The sequence below is a fragment of the Bombina bombina genome, chromosome 2 (genome assembly GCF_027579735.1).
Source record: "Bombina bombina isolate aBomBom1 chromosome 2, aBomBom1.pri, whole genome shotgun sequence".
NCBI lineage: Eukaryota > Metazoa > Chordata > Amphibia > Anura > Bombinatoridae > Bombina > Bombina bombina.
In genome coordinates, this window is record NC_069500.1 from 985,102,744 (window position 1) to 985,125,332 (window position 22,589).

At 36.2% G+C, this 22,589-nt stretch overlaps 1 protein-coding gene across 1 annotated transcript in view; it reads left to right on the forward strand.

Moving 5' to 3' along the window:
- Positions 1-2,270: 2,270 nt before the first annotated feature.
- ARHGEF38 (Rho guanine nucleotide exchange factor 38) overlaps positions 2,271-22,589 on the forward strand; it is a 124,192-nt gene continuing 103,873 nt past the window's right edge. The window contains 1 exon segment of the mRNA XM_053700799.1: positions 2,271-2,580. Coding sequence (XP_053556774.1) covers positions 2,388-2,580 — 193 coding nt within the window. The 5' untranslated portion in view covers positions 2,271-2,387.

The window sequence follows — 22,589 nt, forward strand, 5'->3', positions numbered from 1 at the left end:
ACTGCAAAGCCAATAGACATTCATGGATCTGCATTAATACTTGGTATATATGTAGGTTTATTTAGATTGGCCACACTTAGTCCTCTATATTATTGTATGTTTCAGTGGTTTACATTTTATTCCAACAGTGTATGCCCATTTTTGCTATTATAAGTTGATGGATGTTTGATTCTTCATTCATGTTTTTCTCCTCATTAGCGTAGTGCAGGTAATTTTGAACAATTTTGTTTGTGGTGTATACATATACATTTGTATTTTTATATATATTTGTATTTTGTTTTATTTTACTTAATCACCTACAGGTGCATCTGTCCCTTTAAATAGGGGAAGCTGACACCTAACAAACTCACCCTATGATTAAGTGCTCAACTGAGCACGAAACTAGTCAGGGAGTTTGGTGCTGTGTACTACTTTTAACCATGTTTAAATAAAGGTAAATTTTAATTTTACTATTTTTGCCCTGAGACTCTCTTTGCTTAAAGTGCTGCTGTATCATACATTTTTATTCTAATCGAATGTCACATTCGAATATTACATTTATAAAACACAGTATTAGACTAGAAATACTATTTTGAATTTGAATGTCACATTCAAATCGAATATCACATTTTAAACACAGTATTAGACTAGAAATACTATTTCAAATTCGAATGTGACATTCGAATTTGAATGTCGCATTCGAATTCGAATATTACATTTATTAAACACAGTTGTAGACTGGAAATACTATTTCATATTTGAATGTCACATTCGAATTCGAGTCACATTCGAATTTGAATATTACATTTCAAAATTGAATGAATACATCGCTAAACATTCTATTATTCGAACGAATATTTTCGAATTTTATTGAAAAATTCGAAAACAAAAATTCGAAAATAGAATGTTAGAATGTTATATAAATGTTTGAAATTCGATTCGACGAATGAATGTATCAAAATTCGTTTTAAATTTTGAATTTTTTGAAACATTCGCCCATCCCTAGTTGCAATATCTCTTGTTAAAAAAAAAAAGTGGATAAATAATACAATACAGGTCAGAAACAAAAGCTGAAAAATGTTATCAAATAATTTATCTACAAAAATCCACGTAGACGTTAATGGTACTTTTCATTAGATAAGTTTTTCTCAAAAATTGTGATTGACTCTATGGTTAGATACTTCTATATTTATTATCTACATTTAATTAAACTCATGTAAAATAATGTCTTGGTTAAAACAATAATCACATCAGGAATATAACTGCAAAATTACATAAATTGCTTTGGTTCCTTCCACCACCTTTTGAATGAAAGACTAAAACACAACTAATCAGGCACAATATGTAATATGCATTAATATATTATATCCACGCTGTAATACACATCTGCATCTTTAAAAAAAAGGCAACTCTACGGTGCTTTAGTAAATTGCAACCTAAATATCCTGATATCCTATCCTAAATATCCTAATTACTATCTAAATAGCTACTTACACCCTGTTAATGCAATTGTTTTTTCTTTTTTTGTAATTACCACTACTCATCTCCGCTGCCCATCCCTAGACCCCTCTAAATAAGGACATAGAATCTTCCATTAATGGCTGAAGAAGTTTTAGATAAAAAACAAATGAATATGGTGTGTATTGTGTTGGGACAGTCTGACATGGGTAAATTTACTCTCACAGTCATAGCAGTATCCTATAAAAGACATTACCCACAAGAACAATGAGTCTGTGGGGGATGTGAGAAGGCTTGGTTTGTTAGCTTTTCTTCTTAGCAACTCTTAAAAAAAAAAAAAAAGGCTAGGAAACAGAATAAAAGATAGCAGACAGTTGATCTGTCAAAGGCAGCTATGTGCATTAACATACAAAGAAATGGCAGACAATTCACTTATTCCATTTTGGTCCTAATTTCCCACCAATCACTCAAACAGTTGTATAAGAGTTCACAGCTTTGCTAAGAATTTAGCTGCTGTATTTGAACTAAAGAATTTGCTAACAATAGGGCATGGAATACAAAAGCTCTGCATGAAGAGTTCGGCCTCCCTTGGTGCTCAAGAGGCAAACAATGTTTATGTGCTAGCTACAAGCTTAATCAGAAGTGAAGTAGTTTAGAGAAGGGAACACACACCTTTGCCTTGGGATGTTAGTAAAGCACAGGTAAGAGGCAGCCAGTGCTCCTTTGCCAACTCGTGCAGCAAGCCTCTCAAGTGACAAGCCCTCAGGTACATTGTAATATGACTTCATAGGGGTGGAGCAATGAGCTGCACAGGTGTCTGTCTCAGACAGGTTCCTAGTGTAAGGCACAGCTGATCGCTGAAGGGAGAGCTGACTCATTCCATTGCTGGATCCTGGGATTATTTTATAAAAAGTTTGGTGAACGGAAACATAGAATTTGAATGATTGGACATGGATATCAAAGAACTTGGTGGAAAAGACAGTGGAGGGATCAAGAAAAGGAACCTGACTTTCCTAAAGAGCAGACTTTATATGTTAGAAAGGAGGAAGACGGACACCATAGTGGAACATAATCCCAGTGGGGATCATGCTACCCTACGCAGAAGCCAGTCTGATAGGACAGAGTATAACCAGAAACTGAAAGGTACGTGGGAATAACCGCATTTCATACAACGCTTGATGTTATATCTATGATTGACTAGTTTACATTTAAATAAAAGCATTTATTTTTCAGATGGTGGATCTCTTTGATTTGGTAAATTATACATTAACATGCATTTAAAGGAATACTAAGAAGTGCTCCTTTGGTAAAAAATAAATATGTTAAAGCAAAGTAAACATAAAAAGGAACAGATTATGTTTTTTTAAAGCAGCAAACAACTTACTTGTTTTTTTAGGGTGGGTTAATTAGTACTTAGAACATCTCAGTGTAGCTCCTGACCCCAGTGTGATAAGAGTGGAGAATTTTGACAGCCTAAATTGTTATTCTGTCAGTTCTGGGCCTGAGCAAATCTGATTCCCTGATATCTAGTCTATTCACTTGCCTAGAAGTTGTATGACATCATGCTAAGATAAAGCTTCCTGCAAAGGCCTCCTCCTCCTTGTAGGGCTCTGACAGGAGGTAAAAGGCATTGCACAAATGTAGTGTAAAAAAATAAATAAAAAGGTAAAAGCCATTTAAATAGATTCATAATACGCATTACAATGGTTTCTAATAAGTATAAGCAACTGCTTATTGCTTTTTTAATATAACAATGAAACTGACTGTTTAACATCCAATAGGTAACTGATGCATATGGTAGTTTATTATACAGTGCAAATGGAAAGGTGACATCTGGAAACATACGCAGTGACATTTCAATAAATATGAAACTCCTCATTTTATAGTTGAATACATTTGCTAAACATTCGCTATATATCCATGTATATTTTCCTCTTTCAAAACAACAAGATGTGGATGTTCTTTTCTGGAAATCTGTATACTAATCACTGACATATTCTTATTTATATTGGTGTCTAAAACTAGCTCAAGGATCCTAGAATTTTATGTGGCCCTCAGAGACCTTTGTGTCCTATAGATATAGAGCATAGGGCGTACCTATATTTTCCCTAACACACATGTCCACCCTATTTGACATCTGAAACATATGCCCTCATTCACAATTCCTTTGACATCAATAAATTAATTTGTTAAATCCCTTAACACTACAACGTTTCTAATTTCTCACAATATACACCATAAATATATGTTGTTGTTGTTTTATTTGTGTCTGTATCATTTTAGAAGCATTTCTAAGAAATGTCAATGATTCATTTATTTCTTTATGGAGATGTGGTCTCTTGTACACAGTTCTGTAGGTGAGGTCATGCAATGAGATGTATAAAGTAACAAGGCCACTTCCCACTTTCTGCTGCTTCTCTCTATACAACCTAATATCCTGCACTAAGCTACATTGTTTGTCTAACTTTAAAGGAATATGAAAACATAAAATACAATACACTAAACTAGTATATCATGCTGTGGAGTTAAATGACATTTACTTTTTTATAAATTATAAAAATTAATAATAGTAAATACTTTTAGTAATTTTGCCCTTTTATCACTCTCTGGAGAAGCTTGCTGATTCTATAGTAACAATGCTATGCTGCAGCAGCCAGTCATATACATGCATGTGTGTTGTATATGGCTATGGCTATATGCAGGACAGTCCCTTCTAAGGGTTAAAAGAGTAAGAATACGAATACAATTCACTATTATAAGTAAAAATTAAACGATTCAGACAGAGCGTGCAATTTTAAGAGACATTTCAATTTACATCTATCATGAAATGTATTTGTGTCCTCTTGGTATCTTTAGTTGAAAACCATGCTTAGGTAGGCTCAAGAGTAGCAATACACTAGTGGGAGCTAGCTGGTGGTTGGTGGCTACATACATATGGCTCTTGTCTTTGGCTCACCATGTGTGTTCAGTAGCTCCCAGTAGTGCATTGCTGCTCTTGAGCTGACTTTAGATAAATGTTTAAGCTTTTCAGGGGTTAAACACGTAGTTGTATGCAAACAAAAGTGCAATATTAAACTTAAAGGGACACTAAAGCCAATTTTTTTCTTTCATGATTCAGATAGAGCATGCAATTTTAAGCAACTTTCTAATTTACTCCTATTATCAATTTTTCTTTGTTCTCTTGCTATCTCTATTTAAAAAGTAGGAATGTGATGCATAGGAGTCGGCCCATTTTTGGTTGAGAACCTGGGTTATGCTTGCTTATTGGTGGGTAAATGTAAGCCTCCAATAAGCAAGCACTATCCATGGTGCTGAACCTAAAATAGGCTGGCTGCTAAGATTTACATTCCTGCTTTTAAAATAGATAGCAAGAGAACAAAAAAAAATGATAATAGGATTAAATTAGAAAGTTTCTTAAAATGTAATGCTCTATCTGAATCTTGAAAGAAAAAATATGGGTTCAGTGTCCCTTTAAGGACCGAGGTTTATCCCAGTTTCCGTGCTTAAATGACACAAACAATTTTGACATTTTTGCTCACTAATGGTTTTACCTTTATTATCCCCTCTCTTGTTAAGTGTACCCATACATAATATATACCATTATTTTACAGACAAACAGCACTTGCACCTATCTGTGTATATGAAATAACAATAAATAGCAATTTAAAGGGTCAGGAAACCTCGCAATTTTCATGATTTGGATTGAACATACAATTTAAAACAACTTTCCAATTTACTTTTATTATCAAATTTGCTTCATTCTCATGTTAACTTTTGCTAAAACACCATTGCACTACTGGCAGCTAGATGAACACATCTAGTTAGCCAATCACAAGAGACAAATGTGTGCAGGCACCAATCAGCTAACTAGCTCCCACTAGTGTAGGATATGTGCGTATTCTTTTTCAATAATGTATACCAAGAGAACAAAGCACATTCAAAAATAGAAGTGAAATTAAAAGTGTCTTCAAATGACATGCTCTATCTGAATCATGCCAGTTTAATTTTTACTTTTCTATCCCTTTAATACTGAAAGATGTACTTTTTTTTATATATAACTATTTGTACAAAACTAGTGTAGCAGCTAAAGAAAATACCCCCAAATAGATACATTGTGTTGTTCTTATTTTAGAAATACCCCATATGTCTAGGTTTCCAAGTAATTTTCAGGAAATATAGGTCAAATGCTACAAAGATGGAATAATGGTTTAAAGGGACACAACCCAATTTTTTTTCTCGTGATTCAGATAGAGCATGAAATTTTATGCAACTTTCTAATTTACTCCTATTGTCAAATTTTCATCATTCTCTTGGTATCTTTATTTGCAATGCAATAATGTAAGTTTAGATGCCGGCCCATTTTTAGTGAACAACCTGGGTTGTTCTTGTTGATTGGTGGATAAATTCATCCACCAATAAAAAAAGTGCTGTCCAGAGTACTGAACCAAAAAAACAGCTTAGATGCCTTCTTTTTCAAATAAAGATACAAAGGGAACGGGAAAAAAATGGTAATAGGGCAGAAAATAAAATTGTGTGGTAAAAAACAAAACAATATAAAAACTTTATTAAAATAAAATTATATAAAAAAGGGTTATTTGGGAATCATTGAGTTGCTTCACTACTGAAGAATCCAGTGGTTGGCCACTGAGCTTGAGAGCAGCATGCACTGTGCTTGTATCCAGATTCCGATTAGCTTTCACAGTGATTGTTTACTCAGATTTGACAGTTACTTTTTCTGGATAGCCTCACATGCAGGCTTCTAGCAACAGCATGAGATACTTGTGTTTGTATCTCATGAATGGAGGCACCACACTCACAGACATGGGAACACAAGGACACCATATCACTGCGATCACTAGCCTTGGATGCCCTCAATTACACTATTTCTGCAATGCCTCACTCACGATGTATGAAGAAATTGCCTGGTTGTGCTGACAGCAGTGAGACCGGCCCGCTAACAGCCCAGGAAACTCCTGCTGTAAAGGGTATGGCTCATACCCTGTACTGCACCAATACTTCAACGCTCTAGAGCACTTTCGTTTTGCGTGTTTACGTTCCCTTAACAGTGTTTCATAATTTTAGGACACATTTTCCATAAAGGTGGATTGTGATTTCAAAGATGTCTAATGTTGACCATAAGATCACAAGATTGTGGTGTGATTTCCTAATTTCTCCAAATCAAGCAAGGATACATTTGGCCGACGGACATTTGGCCGAAAACACAAGTGGCTGTCAGATAACAGTCTGGCACGAGATAGATAGATTTGATAGATAGATACATAGATTAGATAGATCAATAGATGCAATAGATAGATTTGATAGATACAATAGATAGATTTGATAGATAAATAGATAGATTTGATAGATAGATAATTTCCCAGACAGAGAATTACAAAATGTGCGGTCTGGGACCCATGGTAAGGTTCCCAGAGGCAGTTGCGGCGCCCGAGGCTCTGATTAGAACAGAGCACTCTGGAACGTATCTGCCCTCGGCCAAAATCGGAACATTCTTTAGCTTTCTGTCTGTCAGCCAAATGTCCGTCGGCCAAATGTCCGTCTGCCAAATGTCCTTCTGCCAAATGTCTTTCTGCATTTTGTCAGAGCACCACATGCAGCACCATACACCACACATAAAGAAAGTAGACTATACCCCCTCAGCCGGTCTACCTTTATTATTAGGTTGCAGAGGCTCAGTAACACTGCAGTGCCATTTGCTACTAAGGGATAAAATACCCGCAGGTATTCGGCATTGCACACAAGCGCAATTTTGCGCTTGCGTGCAATCACGCCCCTGCCCGCGCACAGCCAATCACGCGCGGGCAGGAGCTGTCAATCTCCTCGGTCTGACTAGACCGAGGAGATTGAATTTCGCCAGATTAGAGGTGGCGAAGAGGCTCAGGAAGCAGCGGTCAGCTTGATAAATGACGGCAAGCAAGTTCTTGAGAGAACTTGCTGCCGTATGGGCTTAATAAATCTAGCCCTAAGTAAACCTTTAATTAAAGGGACAGTTCACTGTAAAATTGTTTTCCCCTGAATGTGTTCCCATGACTTCTTATACCAGCTGCAACATTTAAAATGTATGAGAAATTACTCATTTATGCTTCTTTCTGCAAAAGACCCCCCAACTTACTTCAGCCTAGTCACCCCTGTTTTATATTATTTTATTTCCTGTCTTACATGTCCTTCTCAGCTGAAATTAGTAGTACATGGTTTGCACGGTGTTCCAATTATTATATAGCATCTATTTATTCTTAGTTATAAGCAGGAATATGAATTTTATTATGTGATATCTGTCCCTATGTTAGTTATCCATTTGTTTTCAAGGATTGTTTACCCTATCAGTTTGGAAGAAATGCTCATTATTTATACTGTGCTTTCATTCTTTAATAAAATACTTGCATTTTTGCACTTCCTATTTGACTTCCTGCTTTCATATTTCATGTTCCTCCTCTTCACAAATGTGATTTATATCCCACATTACAACACTGTTAAAGCTGTCAGTTATTGTATATTTGCATAAATGTCTCATTTTTTTATTTATTTTTTATTTTGTGTTTGTTTTTACAATTCTAACTGCAATAAAAATAAGCAACTTTTAGTTGAGCCTCAGACTATATATTATGTTTACTTGTGTTTATAAGAAAGGACCAATGCATACAGAAGAATTGCATAACCGACAAATAGATAGCAAAATTGTAATCAAATAGCACTTAGCACTTAATGAGTAATAGCTGTATTTTTTTTCTGATATTTAAAAATGTCCTCCTTTTCCCCTGCCCCCGGTAACACGTGAAAGAAACTAGCCAAGCACAGACTCATATAATTATGCACTGTGAACTCTTGCACATGCTCAGTAGGTGCAGAAAGTGTGCATGTAAAGATACTATGTACAGTTTTGAAACAAATTCTGAATCATAAAAATGTAATTTCGATTTTAGTGTCCCTTTTAAAACATTGTAAAGTTAGGAATTGCATTTTTAGTGCCATGGAAACCCAGTGGTATATCTATAAGTGATCACCCTGGAGCAAACTGTTCCTGTTTTTTTTTATTGTGCAGATATTGCAGCTATGCTCTTTTGTGAGGAATACCTGAAACACAGTTCTGATTAAATGTATATGTATCCCTTCTGTAAATATATATTCTCATTTATAATCCAGCATGAAAACTAGAGTTTGTATCTAGTGCAGTATAAAGCAGCTAAGGCTCCTACACACACATTACCTCACAGTGCTCAGCACAGCTGAAGCGAAGCTCCCGCACTGGTTGGTAACATAATGTAGGCTCAGGTGAGATCCAAACACTCCTGGCAACTATCTGTGTAAATGACATCACAAAACACCATGAAGATATTACCCTGAGGAGATAAACACACAGGCAGGAAGTATGAGAACAAAATTAGTGGTACAAATCAAGGTGTGCAACCTTATATGGGAATATATATTAGTATATATATTGCTATATATAGCACCAGTGATGTGCACCTTTTAAAGAGGCATTGTTCACATTTTTTCAATTTTTTGGGGGGTGGGGGGGAGTTTAAATGTGTTACAAACAAAAGAAAGAAACATTCTTTGCATTCTTTGGCATCAATTAAACCTATTTTTGCTTGTCAGACTTGTGTAGGTTTTTAATTGTCCATCAAAAGAGAGAGTTTTCTACTACAGCCAATTAGCAGTGGATACCTAGGAATCACTTGTGCACAACCATGCCTTTGCTGAAAGTTTCAGCCTATATATGCATCTACCAATCAGCAGCTAGCTCCCAGTAGTGCATTGCTGCTCCTAAGCTTATGTATGGTTTTCAACAAAAGGATTCCAAAAGAACAATGCACATTAAATAATAAAAAATACACTGGAAAGTATTGGAAATCCCATGCTCTATCTGATTAATTTTTACTTTACTGTCCCTTTAACACAATGCCTGCAATACATTTTTAAAGAATACTGAAATACTAAAAGGTAACATTGTACTGTTCAGTTTTTCTGTATATGTCACAATTTTGTATTATTGCATGTGAACTAATACTTCCCCCTAATACAGGTGCCTTAAACAATCATCCTCAATTCACTTTGTACTTGCACAAGGGCTATTGCTGTGGTTTCATTTTGTGAGATGAAAGGTAAAATGTTTTATTATTTAATGTTTTTATTCTTTTGAATCACAAGTTCCATTTTTTTTTCTATTTGGAACTTGTGACTGAGGTTTACTTTTTGTGCTCATTTTCAATAACTTGTATGAAAAGAAAGTAGTGGCAGATCCGCAGAACTAATGAATATAGGGCTCTAGGGCAGAGCTTTCCAAACTTTTCATGTTGGCGACACACTTTTTAGACCTACATCATTTCGCGACACAGTAATTCAGTTGTACTGGCAAACAGGAGGTTAAACTAACTTGTTTTAAGAGATACGGACACAAACATAAATGATATAATAACAAAGTGTATTTACAAGTAACAGTATGTATGTGCAAGAATTAAAAAAAAGTTTAATAACACCAATAGCTACTTACTATTTTAATGGGATGTATGAGGTTGATGGGATGAACACAATTTCTGAATATTTGGTGGAATATTAGATAAAGACACTCGCATTTCATCATTAAGCATTTTTAATCTTCCCCTTTCTATCCATATATCAAGAGCAGGAGCAGCAATGCACTACTGGGGGCTAGCTGCAGAAAAAAACCCCACTGACTTCTGATCAGCTCGGCGTTTAAGCTGCCTCCCTCAGAGCTCGGTGAGTCCGATTGACTACTGCACGCGCTGCAAACACACTGCTGTCCCACTCACTGACTACACATGCAGTAACGAGTCAATTAAGGAGACTACACGTGCAGTCAGGAGCCAATGTGCCGCCAAAGCCGCCAACGGGAATAGTTTCAGTTCCCACTGAGCTGCGCCAATAGGTTAAGATGATCTGTGACCCCTTAGGTATCAATCACGTGTCAACCATGTGATATGCGTAGCAGGCAGGCGGAAAGTCAGAAACCAAAATGTTTTTTTTTTTTTAAATTAAAAAAAATTTGTGCTGAAGCAGGGACACACCAACACACTGCTGCCGACACACTAGTGTGTCCCGACACACAGTTTGGAAAGCACTGCTCTAGGGCATAAGGCATTAAGGGTCCACCCCTCACATACAATACTTAATGGCAATATTAAATACTGATTGATATATACAGACAGGTAAATAAAAAGAATAGTTCCTAAATATTTTGTAAAGAGAGCCTGTATTGTCATTTGTATGTGTTCCCAGTGACTTTTTATACCAGGTGCAGTGTGCTAAATGTATAGAAACGTTGTGCAACTGATTGCCTTATAGGGATATTCTAATGGAAAAAATAAAATGCTGCCATTTGTTAGAGCATTTAAGTTTAGTACTTGTGCCCCTTGCTCTAACCCCCTGCAAAGGGGTTACACTTATAGCTTAAAGCGGCATAAAAGTGCAACAAGACATTCAAGCATTTATTATTGCCCTATTGTTTGCATATAACTATGGGGTTGATTCCAATATTTCAGATTTTTAGTTTTAGTAGTATTTTTTTTTTCTTAATTCTTAACCCACTAAAAATGATCCGGCTCCTAAGCTTACATTTCTGCTTTTTTCAAATAAAGATACCAAGAGAATATAGAAAAAAATGATAATAGGAGTACATTAGAAAAAATAAAATGTGTGTTTCATATCCCTTTAAGGGTACATGATTTAGCAACACCTGGATGTGCAAAAGCATAAAGATACAACAGATTAATCCTGACGACAAAAGTAGCGCTGACTTTAATTTGGATTAACAGGAGCATTGTGCAATTTTGAAAAATACTGCTTTCAAATTACTGTCACTGACCCCCTTTACTTTGTGTCGCGGGCTTGGCCTGATATGACCCAGTGAGGCTTACACAAATAAATTTCAATACCACACCATGCAGACCATATCTTACCGGGTCAACATGTTCATTTGCCAGACGTCAATCAGACTTGTTCCTTTAGCATAGCACAGCAGCCTCCGCCTTTACTTTTTCTATCTATTGACGCTTACCCTCCTAACTATACTATAGCGCCATATCCATTGGGAGAGTACTCACTCAACCATGCTTTTGATAGGTCAATTGTGTTGTCGTTAAAAATCATGTACATTGATTGGTTGAAATTGATGTCCCTCAAGATCCAATCCTGTAGCACTTTTCGTGTCCGACCATCAGACTTTTTTTTTTTGGGGGGGGGTTATACATTTTTTATTGGTCATTCAAAAGAAGATTGTCATACTTCAATATAATAATCTCAGATTCATCCTAATAAACAAGACATTTTATGCGTTCATTACAAATGTACCCATAATAATGAAAAAAATGACTACCATATTTGTGAAATAGAACACAACGTATGCAATTACATGACATGAGAAGAAAAAAAAGTTAAAGGGACACTGTACCCAAAAATTTTCTTTCGTGATTCAGATTGAGCATGAAATTTTAAGCAACTTTCTAATTTACTCCTATTATCAAATTTTCTTCATTCTCTTGGTATCTTTATTTGAAGTGCAAGAATGTAAGTTTAGATGCCGGCCCATTTTTGGTGAACAACCTGGGTTGTCCTTGCTGATTGGCGGATAAATTCATCCACCAATAAAAAAAGTGCTGTCCAGAGTACTGAAACCAAAAAAAGCTTAGATACCTTCTTTTTCAAATAATGATAGCAAGAGAACGAAGAAAATTTGATAATAGGAGTAAAATAGAAAGTTGCTTAAAATTACATGCTCTTTCTGAATTACAAAAGAAAAAATTTGGGTACAGTGTCCCTTTAACACCTCTGTCTTCACTAAAACATTTGTATTCCTTTTAATCTTTCCCTTATCTTTTTGATATTGGGTTCCTAGAAGCACAAAACACACAAAAGAAAAAAGGGGGAGAAAAACATAAAAATTCTTAATATAGTATTTGTCTCCAATGCGGGGGATAAGATTCTAATTGTATCAACTGCAAGAAGAGAGGAGAGGCACGGAAGGGGTATAGGATTTGCTTTTGAGTAGGGAGAGAAAAATACATAATCACCTTGCCCCACTTATTAAAGGGACACTGAACCCAATTTTTTTCTTTTGTGATTCAGATAGAGCATGCAATTTCAAGCAACTTTCTAATTTACTCCTATTAGCAAATGTTATTCATTCTCTTGGTATCTTTATTTGAAAATCAAGAATGTAAGTTTAAATGCCGGCCCATTTTGGTGAACAACCTGGGTTGTTCTTGCTGATTGGTGGATAAATTCATCCACCAATAAACAAGTGCTGTCCAAGGTTCTGGACTTTCTTTTCTAAATAAAGATAGCAAGAGAACAAAGAAAAATTGATAATAGGAGTAAATTAGAAAGTTGCTTAAAATTGCATGCTCTATCTAAATCACAAAAGAAAAAATTTGAGTTCAGTGTCCCTTTAAGAAAGGTCCTCAATTTGCCCTCCAAATATATCAGAGGGTCATGTTGCTCTATGATAATTTGGTGTAAAATCTCTTGAATAAATGCTACTAGATCTGGCGACTTTCTATCCTTCCATTTTCTTAGATTAATTTGTCTGGCGGTGAGAATTAGAGACTGCTTAATGACCTGCACCTTCACACACTGCGGTAGATAAAGCGGTATCCCTAGCAACCCTACTCTACTTGTGCCCCAGTGTTGAGATTGCGTAAATTGACCACATAATTTTGATCACATCGGCCGCTATCTACAAGCAGTGCCTTTGGGATTGGGCGCCCCTGCTTTATGTTTAAATATTTTTTATTGAGAAATCACCAGTATATTTACAATACAAAAGGAAAAAGAAAAGAAAATAATTTTTCCAGCCAAAATTTCAATGAGACATATTTTAGGATATCAGGGGATAACAATTCTAACGTATCCAAATAACATTCCCTCCCTGATACCACCTATACAATTTAAAGTGCTGCACATGTCCCAGAGAAGCAACAGAGGACCCTGCAAAAAAAAAAAGGGTCAAGTTTCAGATTTTACAAATTGGTCATCTATTATTGGACTCTACCCCAGGAAGGTTACAACCAAAATATTATCACATGAACTCTTTGCCTGATGAGGAGCCCAGAGAGAGTAGTGTAGGCTGGAGGCTTCCTATACATAGTAGTGATCAAGTAAATTTTCTAAATAAGAGAAAAAGAAACAAATAACTTTTCCCAGATCCCCTTTCGAGTGATTAGAGTCCAGGGAGGGGAGGGAGGAAGGGAGGGAAGGGAAAAAAAAAGGGGGGGGGAGAAGAGTGTCCCCCCTCCCGGCGACCCCCCGAGCCCCACAGATACCGTCTAGATGTAGTGTTTAGGAGTCAGATCCAGCCACCTGTTTGGGTCTGGGAGATGTTGAATTGCTAATCCAATAGTACCATATCCTCTGGAAAGAGGCCCTATTGTTTAATGTATCCGCTGCAATTTCATACATAGTATAGGTGTTGCCTATTTTATTGTATACTTCCGACCATGAGGGTGATCCCACCTTCCAATATCTTGCAATGCAGATCCTTGTCACTGTGCAAAGGATTCTAATGAATGTATTAATGTATTTATGAAAGTTGTCTATAAGTTTGTGTAATAATGCCTGCTGAATGGTAAGTGTGATCTCTTCCTACAACAATCGGCTAATCAGAGTGGATAGGTTCTGCCAGAACCCCTGAATTTCTCTGCAGTCCCACCACATGTGTCTATAGGATCCTAATTCACCGCATCCTCTATAGCATAAGTTACTGCCATTCGGTTGCATATGAGCTGTCCTCATTGGGGTCAGGTACCATCTAAATATGGTCTTCATGACATTTTCTATACTAATCAGGCCTCTATCAGCTTCTTGTATCATTTCCTCCCATTCCTGTATTTCTTTACTCATATTCAGGTCTTTCTCCCATGCTTCTATAACCGTGGATTTAGCCCTGTTTTTGGGTGTTTGTAGTGTTATGTATATTCTAGAAATATTATGTTTAATCCTGGCAAGACCCGCACCGCAGGCCTCTAATACCGTAGATTGTCCACTTTTTGCTTTTAATAGGAAAGAGTGCAGGGAGGAGCGCAATTGAAGGTATAGATACCAGTGTAGTCTTATAGGTGTAAGTTTTAACTGTAGTTGAGTGAAGGGGAGTAGCTGTCCCCCCTGTACCACATCCGCCACTCTATAAAGTCCCTTATTCTCCCACTTAGCAACTACTCTGCGAGAGTCTCCTGTTAGAAGGCATCTGATTGGTGTCAGTAAGGAGGATTTAGGAAATAAGTCTGTTCTTTTAAGTGCCTGTGCCCAAGTCTGCATAGTCAAGTCTGAGGTATATGTCTTGATGTGTGTCTTAACAGAGTGTGGTGAGAGGTCCCATAGAATCGAATCTCTTTCCTCCCATCTTCCCAAATCCCTCTCCAAAAATACCCATGTACCCTCCTCCGACCTCCTCAGAAGACAGGACTCTTGGGCTAATCTTGCTGCTCTATAATATTCCAGAAGGTTCAGAGCTCCCACCCCTCCCGCCCCCCTACTCCTGCAGATTACCTGTTTCGCTATTCTAGTCGATTTTGGCCCCCTTATAAAAGTTAGAATTTCAGCTTGCATTTTAATAATGTCTGTGTTAACTAGTTTAACGGGGAGGGCTCTGAAGAGGTATAGGATGCGTGGGAGCAGGTTCATTTTAACTAATGCTACTCTTCCCATCCAGGAGAAACCGCATACCTTCCATTTCGCCAGATCTTTTCTAAACTGAGTAAGGAGTGGGGTGTAATTATATTTATATAACAATTGCATCTGTGTTGGGAGATTAATACCTAGGTATCTAATTGCTTTTGTAGCCCATCTAAAGTCAAAATTATGTTCAATTATTCTCCGTGTATGTGGGGGGATGGCCACCGGAAGGAGTTCGCTCTTCTCCATATTAATTTTGTACCCCGAGATATCTGAGAAATCGTTTAGTACCATATGTAAGTTAGGGAGTGAGATTAGTGGAGTAGTAATGGTGTGCAGAATATCGTCCGCAAATAGAGTTACTTGTATTCTGATTGGGCCACTCGGATTCCTGAGATGTCTGGGTGAGCTTGAATTTTGGCCGCTAGCGGCTCGATGCAAAGAGCAAACAGTAGGGGGGACAGGGGGCACCCCTGTCTTGTCCCGTTCAGTATGGGAAAAAGAGTGGATCTGTACCCCCCTGAAGTTACCTGGGCTCGTGGATTCGAATATATTGCCTGTAGGGCAGTCATAAATGTGTCGCCAAAGCCGAATTCCCCCATAACTGCGAACATGTATTTCCAATCTATCCTGTCAAACGCCTTCTCCGTGTCCAATGACAGGATCAGAGAAGGCGTTTGCGTACTTTCCAGGTGGTGGACCAAATTAATCACTCTTATGTTGTCTGGGGCTTCCCTATTCTGTATAAATCCCACCTGATCGGGCGCCCCTGCTTTAAAGGGATATAAAACCCAAATTTTTTTCTTTAATGATTCAAATAGAGCATGCAATTTAAGCAACGTTCGAATTTACTCCTATTATCAATTCTTCTTTGTTCTCTTGCGATCTTTATTTGAAAAGCAGGAATGTAAGCTTAAATGCCAGCTCATTTTTGGTTCAGCATCTGGGTAGCACTTGCTGATTGGTGGCTAAATGCTTCTACATTTGGGTATCATGTCCCTTTAAGGGGGGAGAGTGAAGGGTTTGAATACTTAAATACCCCCCATCCAGCTCCCTTAAGCTCTATCAAGCACTTTTTGCTTTACAGGTGGGCGTGGTGATGTCACAAGCATAGCTGAAACCTTGGCCACCTTCTATGGAGTCCAAGAGTCCCCCGGATGACAACACGTTGTTGTCATTCGCAGCTAAGGCATTGAGCAGATGATGCTCAGTGAAGGGTTAATCAAGGCGATTACATTGTTACAGAGTCAAAATACAGCTGAGATTGATACCTCCCATGAGATTCGATCTCCATTTTCTCACAACAGCAACCTTAAAGGGACATAAAACCCTACATTTTTCTTTCATGGTTCTTATAGAACATACAATTTTAAACAGCTTTCCAATTTAATTCTGTTCCCAAATTTTCTTTGTTTTTTGTTATCCTTTGTTGAAAAGCTGGGATGTAAGCTCATGAGTGTGCATGTGTCTACAGCACTATATGGCAGCAGTTTTGCAACAATGTTATACATTAGCAGGAGCACTAGATGGCAGCACTATTTCCTGTCATGTAGTGCTTCAGGCATGTGCACGCTACCTACCTAGATAGCCCTTCAACAAAGAATAACAGGAGAATGAAGCAAATTTGATAATAGAAGAAAATTGGAAACTTTTTAAAATTTGTATTCTGTATCTGAATATTGAAAGAATTTTTGGGGGTTTAATGTCCCTTTAAAGGGACAGTCTAGTCAAAATTAAACTTTCATGATTCAGATATGGCATGCAATTTTAAACAGCTCCTCAATTTACTTTTATCATCAAATTTGCTTTGTTCTCTTGGTATTCTTTGATGAAAGTTAAACCTAGGTAGGCTCAAACTGATTTCTAAGCCCTTGAAGGCCGCCTCTTATCTCAGTGCATTTTTAAAGTTTTTTAGTTAGACACTTCTAGTTCATGTGTGCCATTTAGATAACATTGTGCTCACTCCCGTGAAGTTATTTATTATTCAACACTTATTGACTAAAATGCAAGTCTGTCAAAAGAACTGAGATAAAATGGCAGTCTCCAGAGGCTTAGATACAAATTAATCACAGAGGTTAAATTGTTATTAATATAACAGTGTTGTTTATGCAAAACTGGAGAATAGACAATAAAGGGATTGTCTATCTTTTTAAACAATAACATTTTTCAAGTAGACTGTCCCTTTAACAACCAATAGTGACTTTCGATCAGAGAAAACTGGAAACTGGTGATAAAAACATTTATCTCCAATAAAGTCTATGGAGAATTTGTATGTTACCACCAGTTTCCAAACTTTACCAACTCAATGGAAACTAGGCCTATGTTTTTAAATGTTTACTATTCTGAAAGTATTTATTTTCTTTTTTTTTTTTTTTTTATAAGTGATTGAGACAATCTTGTTTTCTGATGTGGTGAGATTTTCATCTAAACTCAAGAACACTGAGGGAAATTAATTTCCATAAGAGGCCATAACTTATTTCAGCTTCTATAACAGGATTTTAACAGTTCTTACACTGTAATTCGTAAAACCGCTAATTTACCAGTTTTCAAATGTTACCAAAAGCTCCAAACCTCACTGTACAAAACGAGGTTTGTCTTTGCTGAGTTTCTATTACTTTATGAATATGGCGACACGAGGTTCTAGATACTGTAAGTTGCCATTTTTAAAAATATGAATTTTGTGATTTCTGTTCTCTGTAAAAATCTGTATAAAAGGTATTGGTTGCCAATAAACAAGTAGTGCCTTACTGCTGCTGAAGATATGTACATATGCCTTTCTATAGATACCAAGAGAATAACCTAAATTTGATAATACAAGTGTTTTATCTGAAGCATTAACATTTAACTTTGACTTTCACTTCAACATATTGTAGCTTCTGAACAAGATAAGACCAGTAAGCTATTTAGTAGTGGCATACACATGTAGTTACCAGTTACATGCACAGCCCCTGCATTGTGTTGTGGCTCTGAGAGAGGCTTTAGCTAAGTGTTTAACTCTTGTGGGGTGAGATATTTTTAGAGGGAGAAAATAGTGCTTAATTAAAATGCTCTGTCAAATTAGAGCCTATTATGTGCCATTGGAATGTCATTTTAAGCAGGATATTTTCTCTTCTAGGTGCCCATCATCATACTCTCATTAATTGTATATACAAAGGATGCACCAACTCTCCAGTAATCTGTTGAGTAAATAATAGTTTTAGTGCACGTCTGTCTTCTGGTTAATGTGCATACTATAAATCATACATTTCATTAACTGATGTTGATACCTATTACATGCACATATAAGAAAAGAGAAAATCCTATAAATGCTAGATCCCTTAATTACAAAAGTAACTTACAGACCCACTCATTCAGCCACCACCTAACACTAAATAGATAACCAGTCATTATTAATAAGTAGTAAAATAAATAAATAAGATATTTTGAGATTAGGAAGTGGGATGGAATCAAAGAACTACCTAAAAAGTGCTGCCGTCTCCAAACCTGGTGCCATAGACACAGGGCTAGTTGGCATAGTCTAAAACAGCGGTCGCCAACCAGTGGTCCGTGGATGTTGGTGGTCCTTGACACCATCAAGCAGGAATTAATCTCCTCTGAAGGTGTCACCCCAATCGTGCCGCAACTCCCTACAGTGCCTGGCTGGACATCAGTGAAAACCAACGGAGGAGTTAAATTACACTCTCCCTATGCACGTTGTACTGCGCAACTCACGTAGCTAGATTGTATTTTGAACTTCTCTCGCCCGGCACGCTGCTCTGAGAAAGATGCTTCCAATCTAAAGCCAGTGCAGAGGTTGGTATAGTCTTGGCTTGACTAATATATAAAAAAAGAAAATCTTAAGAAAAAAATTCTCTCTTATATTTCATTTATTTTCTTCCCTTTACCTGTCTCTTTGTAGTAGTTTTCCTAATTCCTTCAGATGGACTTACATCACTGTTTGTCTTCCTCTGCTCCATATTCTTTTTTATTAAATATTAATTATTTTTCATTCTAATAATTTTATTCCACCTGAATTCCAGTAATTGCCATCCAGAAGATCAGCCATATCCCACCAGTATTATAGTAATTGCCAGAAATATCAGTTGTGGTTAGCTCACATCCATATTGAGAGCTTTCTGATATAAACTTAATTTATGACTCCGATGTCTGTACATGATCATAAGTAGTTTTGAATAATTCCTAACTGGGGAGGTAACTTGGAAGCCTTGTGGTCCTTTTAAATATTATTCTTTTTTTCCCACTTTCTGCCAAAAATTGGCACTCACCCTTAATCTGTCATTTGAAAGTATTCTCTCAGTTCTGTCATTCAGTTAGTTAATTCCAAAAAAGAATTCTTAAAAATGAGTAAATATATGCATAATGTAAACTTAGCTATGGTTATACTAGTTATGTACAGTAGGTGTGTGTGTATATATATATATATATATATATATATATACACACACACACACATTATAGAGGTTTGTACCTGTTTAAAAAAATTCATGTGAGTGGTCCACGGATTCAAAATTGTGAGTTCAGTGGTCCCTGACGTCCGAAAGGTTGGCGACCCCTGGTCTAAAATACACCCATGATGTCAGTACCGATGTGTTCTCTAAGATTTATACACTTATATCTATCTACCACTATCTGTCTGTCTGTCTATCTATCTATCTATCTATCTACATACACTGATCACATGTATTTGTTTTAAAATAAATAACCCATTTACTGTACTACAAAAGCAGTGTTACATATATAAAGGAGTATTTTTTATGATGTTGTTAAGCACTTTATGTAATTATAGCATTGTAATGTAACTATGTACATAATTATATAATTCTCCATAAATCAAACATGTATAAAGGAAAGCTTGTCAACAAAGTAACATTTTACCTGCACAAATCTGCTTTTTTAAAGTCTTAATGACACTTTTTACTTTTGTATTATTTCTACTTTATCTTGCTCCACTTTGTATTGAAACAGACTTACAAAAGTGTTTTCATACTTGGTACATATTGAGAATCAAGACATCTTATATTGTCATTTGTAAAGTGAATAAGACTGGAGGGAGATTTCTTTTCATATGAATGGGAACTAGGAAAAATAATGCAGGCAGTTCCCTTTTGTTTTAGCTCAAAACAAGTGACTTATGATTGTGTATGATATGTTAGGTCAGGGATTTAAAGGGACAGTAAGCACCTTGTAAATACAGTACATTTCTGTTGTGCTGCTAAAGAATAACATATCAGCCAATTCTTAACGTTTTTAAAACAAATTATCATCTTTTTTTCTGCCATTATTAATTAATAGCTAAACTACACTTACCGTTTGGAGGAGCCAGTCTGGGCTTTAGTCAGCAGACTACCTGGCCAGCCACAGTCATGAAGTTAGTATAAAACTAGGGACAGATATCTAGCAGGATTAGCCTTGGTAAGTCAGCAGGGTGCATTCCAAGTTCAGAGTATTAGAAATTGTTCAATTTTTAGAGATAAATTACATGAAAAGGGACAAAATAAATATATATTGCAAAGGTTTCATTATAAATAACTCAAACAGTTTATATAAAATCTCAAGTTGTTTACTGTCCCTTTAAGATAAGAAACTACATGAAGGAGGAGTAATGTATACTGTACGGAGTAATGTATACTGTACGGTGTTTAAATGGCAAGCTTACGTATGTTGCGCTAACTGTTGTGCACAAGCCAACAACAAGGGGTATATCAGGCTCTTTGCACAAATCAGAAGTAGCGTGCGTATTACGAGTTTAAAGTAAATGCGTTTGCTTGAATGCAACTGAATTTAAGGTGCATTAGTATAGAGTAACTTCACTTCACCTTGTTACATTCATAATAACACAGTCTGTTAAAAATTATTTTAAAAAATATTGCATTAAAAACTTCTAAGGGCTCAAAGATATGAGGTCACAGGTGTTAGGGAAAAAAATGGACAGCAAAGGGCTTTAATATAGAGATACATACATATGTATGTATCTATGTTAAAGCCCTTTGTGGTCCATTTCTAAATATGTTTATGTATTTAATGTAAATGTTTCACATTCCAATGTTCTTCACATAAGGGAATATGTTCTAAGTATTTATAAATATATATTCCTATATATATATATATATATATAATCATATTTTTATATATATATATATATATATATATATATATATATATATATATATATATATAGGTATTCATATTTCATGTCGGGTTAGCGCACTTGGGAAAACACAATCAGGTTTGTGTGCAAGTAAAGTATTAGTTTTGTTCCACTTTTCCCACTCCATTAGAATTCTATAGGGGAATACGTTAAAGCAGTCACGATATTCAAAGTTTGACTATAGATAACATTGTGCTCTCTACCATGGAGTTGTGCACAACACAGCACCAATGGGCTCAAATGTAAGTCAATAAATAATAAATAAAAAGTCATGTGATAAGGGGTCTGTCAGAAGAGGCTTAGATACAAGGTAATCACAGAGGTAAAAAGTATATTAATATAACTGTGTTGGTTATGCAAAACTGGGAAATGGGTAGTAAAGGGGTTATCTATCTTTTTAAACAATACAAATTTTGGAGTTCACTGTCCCTTTAAGAAGGACCACTATTTAAACATGTTGGATTTAAAGAGTTAAAGCCGTTTCTGTTGATTTTGAAGCTATCAGGAAGCGTATATCTTTATCTTAAAGGGACATAAAACTAACTTTTTCTTTCACGATTCAGATAGTGAATACACTTTTAAACAATGTTCAAACTTCTATTATCTATTTTGTTTCCTATTCTTGGTTTCTTTTGTTGAAAAACAAACATAGGTAAGCTCATGAGTAGCAATGCACTACTGGGAGCTAGCTGCTTATTGGTGGCTGCTCATATATGCCACTTGTTGTTGGCTCACCAGCTACTGCCGAGAATGAAGAAAATTTGTTTACAGAAGTAAATTGGAAAGCAGAACTCCCATTGATTTATTGGTTGAGAGTGACATTACGTGCATAAAATCTATAAAAAACAAAAAAAGTCAGTTTAGTTTTTTTTCTCACTACAGGTACATATATTTTACAAAAAATGTGATACAATTAAAATGCCCTCTTTTAAAATTATTATAATATCACTTTAACCTTTTTTTAATATAAAAATAATAATAATTGTAACATTTTTAAAAAGTATGACAGATTTATTTATTTTTTACCTAAATGTTCTATTAACCCCTTAAGGACAGAAGCAACTGTCTAACTTCCAAATGTAAACATCTGGCCAAAAATTATGTCAAATGATCGTCACTGTGACCATGTGACTCTAAACAGCACTGATTGACCCATGAGGGACTGCCTGCATTATAAGCCACATCCGTCAGTCGGATCCACCAGAGCTTTCACAAGGAGGAGAGCTGGACGCTGCAAAGGTTAGGACGTACCATGCCATTCTAAAAGTGTTAAAGCCCAGTGCTTTTAGGATGTCATGGAACGTCCCAACGGTGTCTAGGAGTTAAAGGGACACTCAAGTCAACATTAAACTTTCATGAT